Source organism: Humulus lupulus, chromosome 4, assembly GCF_963169125.1.
Source record: "Humulus lupulus chromosome 4, drHumLupu1.1, whole genome shotgun sequence".
NCBI classification, from domain to species: domain Eukaryota; kingdom Viridiplantae; phylum Streptophyta; class Magnoliopsida; order Rosales; family Cannabaceae; genus Humulus; species Humulus lupulus.
Window position 1 is genome coordinate 86041192 of NC_084796.1, and position 4400 is coordinate 86045591.

Consider the following 4400-nt stretch of genomic DNA (forward strand, 5'->3'; position numbering starts at 1 on the left):
ACGGAAAGTTGAAAACTTGTGTGTCTTAGAGAAGTAGGTTCTGGAAAATTTGTTTGTGTGTTGCGGTGATATAAGGATGAAAACTTATTGTGTGTTGTTTGAATTTTTTTACTTGGTATTGATAGATGGTTAGGTAAGCTTTTATATGGGAAATGATGTCAGATTTTATCTAGAATTATAAGCTAACATCTTCTTACAAATAAATTGTGTTTGCTTGAATTGGTTTGATTATATTGATAGATATCTCGCCTAAGGTGTGAATAAGGGTAGTTTTCACATCCCCAACCTTAGGGTTTGAATAATAAACCATTATACATATGAGTTGTGATTGGAAAAATGTATAATTTGATAATGCCTCCATGAGTTCTAAGTCAAATATAATTACCCAAAACATCATAAATATAATTACCCAAAACAATAGCTTGGTTTCCCTCCCCTGACATTTGAGTAAGCATTTAAATAAATAATTGTTTCAAGGACTATGTTTAAGGGCCCTAATACATAGGAAATGTGTACTTTGATCATTTTGACTTATAGATATGGCACAAGAATTAGGTTGTATTTAGTTGAACACACATAATAATCCCATACTAAAGCATACAAGAACTCCAACTTTCCAAAACATCCCTTCCCATCAAGAGTAACTTCACAAAGAGTTGAGCATGAGATCTATTTTATCTATTCTTTTGAACAAATTATAACACATATTCAAAGGCATCCCTGATGTGATTGATATTTGAAAAAATGTGCCATTAATATCTAGTACAGTAGCTTTCAAATGATTGTAAAATTCCAAGCAAAGATGAAGAACACACATACATAAATTCAGAGAAGTCAAAAAAGAAAATTTATAACAAGTCTTGATCTTGATCCTCATTTTAGTAGTTCATAATTTAGTGATTCATTCATATTAATTCGATTAAATCCTTCCATTTGTTCATATTCATTCATATAACAAGTCCTGATCTTGTTCTCTTCATTCATATTCTTATGTTATCTTTCTTTTTATATTGCAGCAATTTCAACTTGAAAAATGAGTACATTACGAAGATCTACAAAAAACAACTGATGAGGAAAATCAAACCGAGATTGAAGAAATACCTCAAGATGTAGATGCGAATGTAATGAACTTAGCCAAGAAGACAAGGGGAAAAACTCTATTGGCAAATCTTACCAAGAGGAACAATGACTTAAGGATAATAAATTGGAATGAAAAAGGGCAACCAGTTGGTACTAACTCAGTGCAATTTTCTTCTTTTGTGGGCGCTCTTGTGCGAGAGGTTGTTCCTTACACTATTTCAGATTAGAGGAAAGTTTCACCACTCATGAGAGATGTTCTTTGGGCATCTATTCAGGTAGAATTACAAGTTTTATGATTGTATTTTTTTTTATATTCAGCTCTACACTTAAACATACAATATATTATTCTATATTCTATTGTAGGCACAATATGACTTACATGATGATTTGAAAAAAAAGATGTGCTTTGAAATGAAGGCAAAACTATGGAGATCTGGGAAATCTAGACTTGTAAAGGATATTATCAATGCAAAAAATGAGAGTGAACGACTAGCCTTAAAGCCGGATTGCATAAAAAGTGATGTAGAATGGAGAGCATTTGTTGCCAAAAAAATTAGTAAAGAACATTTGGTAAGAAATATGATGAAAGAAGTGATGTTGCTACTTCTTTTACTTATTTATTAAATATGATATAAGGGACAAATACCAAGATAGAAGAAAGAAAGTTGTTCCACACACCTTAAGTCGAAGAGGATATGCTCGAACAATCGATGATATGGTAATAATTAAGTTTTATACTGTTTGTATTTTTGCTTCCATTATTGTAGTCTCTATTATATAATCTCTATTGTTGTATTGTATAGAAAAAAGAAAATGAGGATGTTAACATATCTAGAATCGATGCTTTTCAGAGAGCCCATACCAAGAAGAATGGTGAACATGTAAACCCAACGGCATCTGATATTTTGGTGAGTATTAGTCATTTAATTTTTGTGATTTTATATTTATTTTCCATAATGCATACATTAGTTATACCAATTTATATGCAGGGTTCATTGAATGAGGTTCTCCTTGAAGACCCAAAATCTGGAACTACAGACAACGCTGATGAGGATGCCTTGACAAAATTGTTTGGTAACCCAAAATCTAGTCATTTAATTAGACACAGAAAAGGCGTAACAAGGTTGAAGCTAATTGTTGTTAATATGTGTAATAGCAAGATCTCCAAGTTAGAAGAAGAGCAACAGAATATGAAGCTCAAAATGACTGAAATGATGAATCTACTTAAAGAACACTTGGTGGTAATTCTATCTTGCACTTATAAACCTTAGTTTTCTTTTGTTCCAATGAAACTTATCTTGGTTTTATATTTAGGTTGGTGGTAAAGCGATACCAAGCGAAGGACAATCTCGCAATGTACCGCAGTCAAACAATATTCATTCCCCTAAGGTAAATTATCAAAGTTGTTATTGTTTTAATGATTCATTTTAGAAGAACAAATACAAAAACTAATATATTGTATTTAAAATCAATTTGGTAGAGTATTGCACTAGAAAAAAGACATAACTTTACAGAAGGGAAGAATGCTTGCTACTTGCTTGACTGGGCAGATGTAATTGTTGATGAAGGTCGTTGGGATTCTAGTGATCCAAAGTTAACTGTACATGGAAAGCCTCTTGGACCAGACTTTATGCGAGTATGGGTTGATGCTGATATTGTACCAGAATTTACTTATTTCGTCCTAATAATGTGATGCTTACAATACAAGAAGCAGTTGGTTCCACAGTTGCATGGCCTTCTATAAAATTTATTCCAAGAGGTACATTTTCATACTAAAAAAAGAACCAATGTCTTATAATTTAGTGTTTGGTTTCTTTGTTTGCTTTGGTGTAGTTGTGAATTCATTATTTTGTATGTGGTGTCCTCTCTTGGATATAATTTCCATAGCATTTTTCTTGAAGTAATTTGTGATGCTAGATAATAACAATAAAATATTTCTTTGTTTATTTTGCAGATGTGACAAGCGAAATAGAAAATGATACTTAATTTTGAAGGCTTTGTGTTGGGCAGTTGTAGAATATTTTGTGCTGAAAGTAGTAACTTTTCAATATGTTGAATATTTAAGACTACTTGAATACTTAAAGAACATTTTGTTGTTGATGACAGTGTTGAATGTTTTAAACTAATTTGTGGATTGTTAATACAATGTTGAATGTTTTTACTTTTTTTTATTTGAAAATCAAGTTCATTTGATTATGCTAGTATATATTAGAAAGCTAATTTTAATTATATATAAAAAAATTAAAATATAATAGAATAAATTAGTGTTATATAAATGAATATATAATGAGAATTTAAACTTATCTAAATATTAAAATAATACGAAAAATGTGTTATAATATCTATTACAATAACACTTTTTATGTAAAGAATTTTGTTATGAAAACTTCATTATATAACACAAATAATATGTTATACTAAAGTGTAGTATAACACAAAAAATGTTTATACTAAAGTGTAGTATAACACAAATTTATAAGTATTGAAATGTGTTATATAATCGACTATAAATAATATAATTAAACAGTTATCTATTTATTAAAATAACATAGAAAGTGTGTTATCGTTGACAGTATAATAATAACACATCTGTATAATAATGATAAAGTGTTATGTAAAGTACCCTGACCTATGATAACATAGTCGGTCTTAACACATCAAAAAGTGTTATGGTATGTTTTGATAACACATTTTTGGTGTTATTAAAAGCATCTTTTCTTGTAGTGTGTTACGGGAAGATGCCCGGATCTAGTAGGAGGTGGTATCCCAGACTCTGGATGTAGCTACAATGAATTGGGAAGAATTCAGGGGTGTATTTAATGAGAAGTACTACAATGATGCAGTTAGAATTGCAAAGGCATATGAGTTTACTAGACTAGTTCAGGGCAACATGACCGTGACTGAATACGCCCTGAAGTTTGATAGGTTGGCCAAGTTTGCATCTGACTTGGTGCTAATCAAAGCTTTTAGGAAGGAGAGGTTTGTCCGTGGATTGAACCCCATGATCGCATGGGATGTCAAGATTACCTTGGTTCTTGGAGTTACTACATATGCTTAGGTAGTTGAGAAGGCCCTTATTGTTGAGGGTACGGAGGACAAGATTTGGTGCGAGAAAGCCACTAGGCATGATGCTAGGAGGGTGGTACCTCCATTTGTGGGATCCGATAGGGGAGGAGGCTCTAGTGACTAGAAGAGAAAGACCCCAGAAACCTCTACTACCTTTGGTTATGATAGGAGGGTTCGGGGTGCTTAGGGTGGCCGCTAGGGCGACAATGAGGTTTGGAGGACTTATCCTGAATGTGTCAGGTGTAGGAGGCACC

The 4400-nt window shown here is 32.2% G+C and overlaps 1 protein-coding gene across 1 annotated transcript; it reads left to right on the plus strand.

Annotated features, from left to right (window-relative positions):
* Positions 1 to 2201: 2201 nt before the first annotated feature.
* LOC133832348 (uncharacterized) lies at positions 2202 to 4138 on the plus strand. Its single transcript, XM_062262707.1, has 4 exons — positions 2202 to 2321; positions 2395 to 2469; positions 2561 to 2728; positions 3836 to 4138. The coding sequence occupies exons 1-4, from the start codon at positions 2226 to 2228 to the stop codon at positions 4136 to 4138; spliced, it is 642 nt and encodes a 213-aa protein (XP_062118691.1). The 5' UTR covers positions 2202 to 2225.
* Positions 4139 to 4400: the final 262 nt, after the last annotated feature.

Bases quoted from the DNA above. Each gene is read 5' to 3' on its own strand.
- LOC133832348 (XM_062262707.1), top strand. From the start codon at position 2,226: ATGTGTAATAGCAAGATCTCCAAGTTAGAAGAAGAGCAACAGAATATG. The intron at 2,322-2,394 runs GTAATTCTATCT...TTTTATATTTAG, and splicing joins TACTTAAAGAACACTTGGTG to GTTGGTGGTAAAGCGATACC. The intron at 2,729-3,835 runs GCTGATATTGTA...CGGATCTAGTAG, and splicing joins TTATGCGAGTATGGGTTGAT to GAGGTGGTATCCCAGACTCT.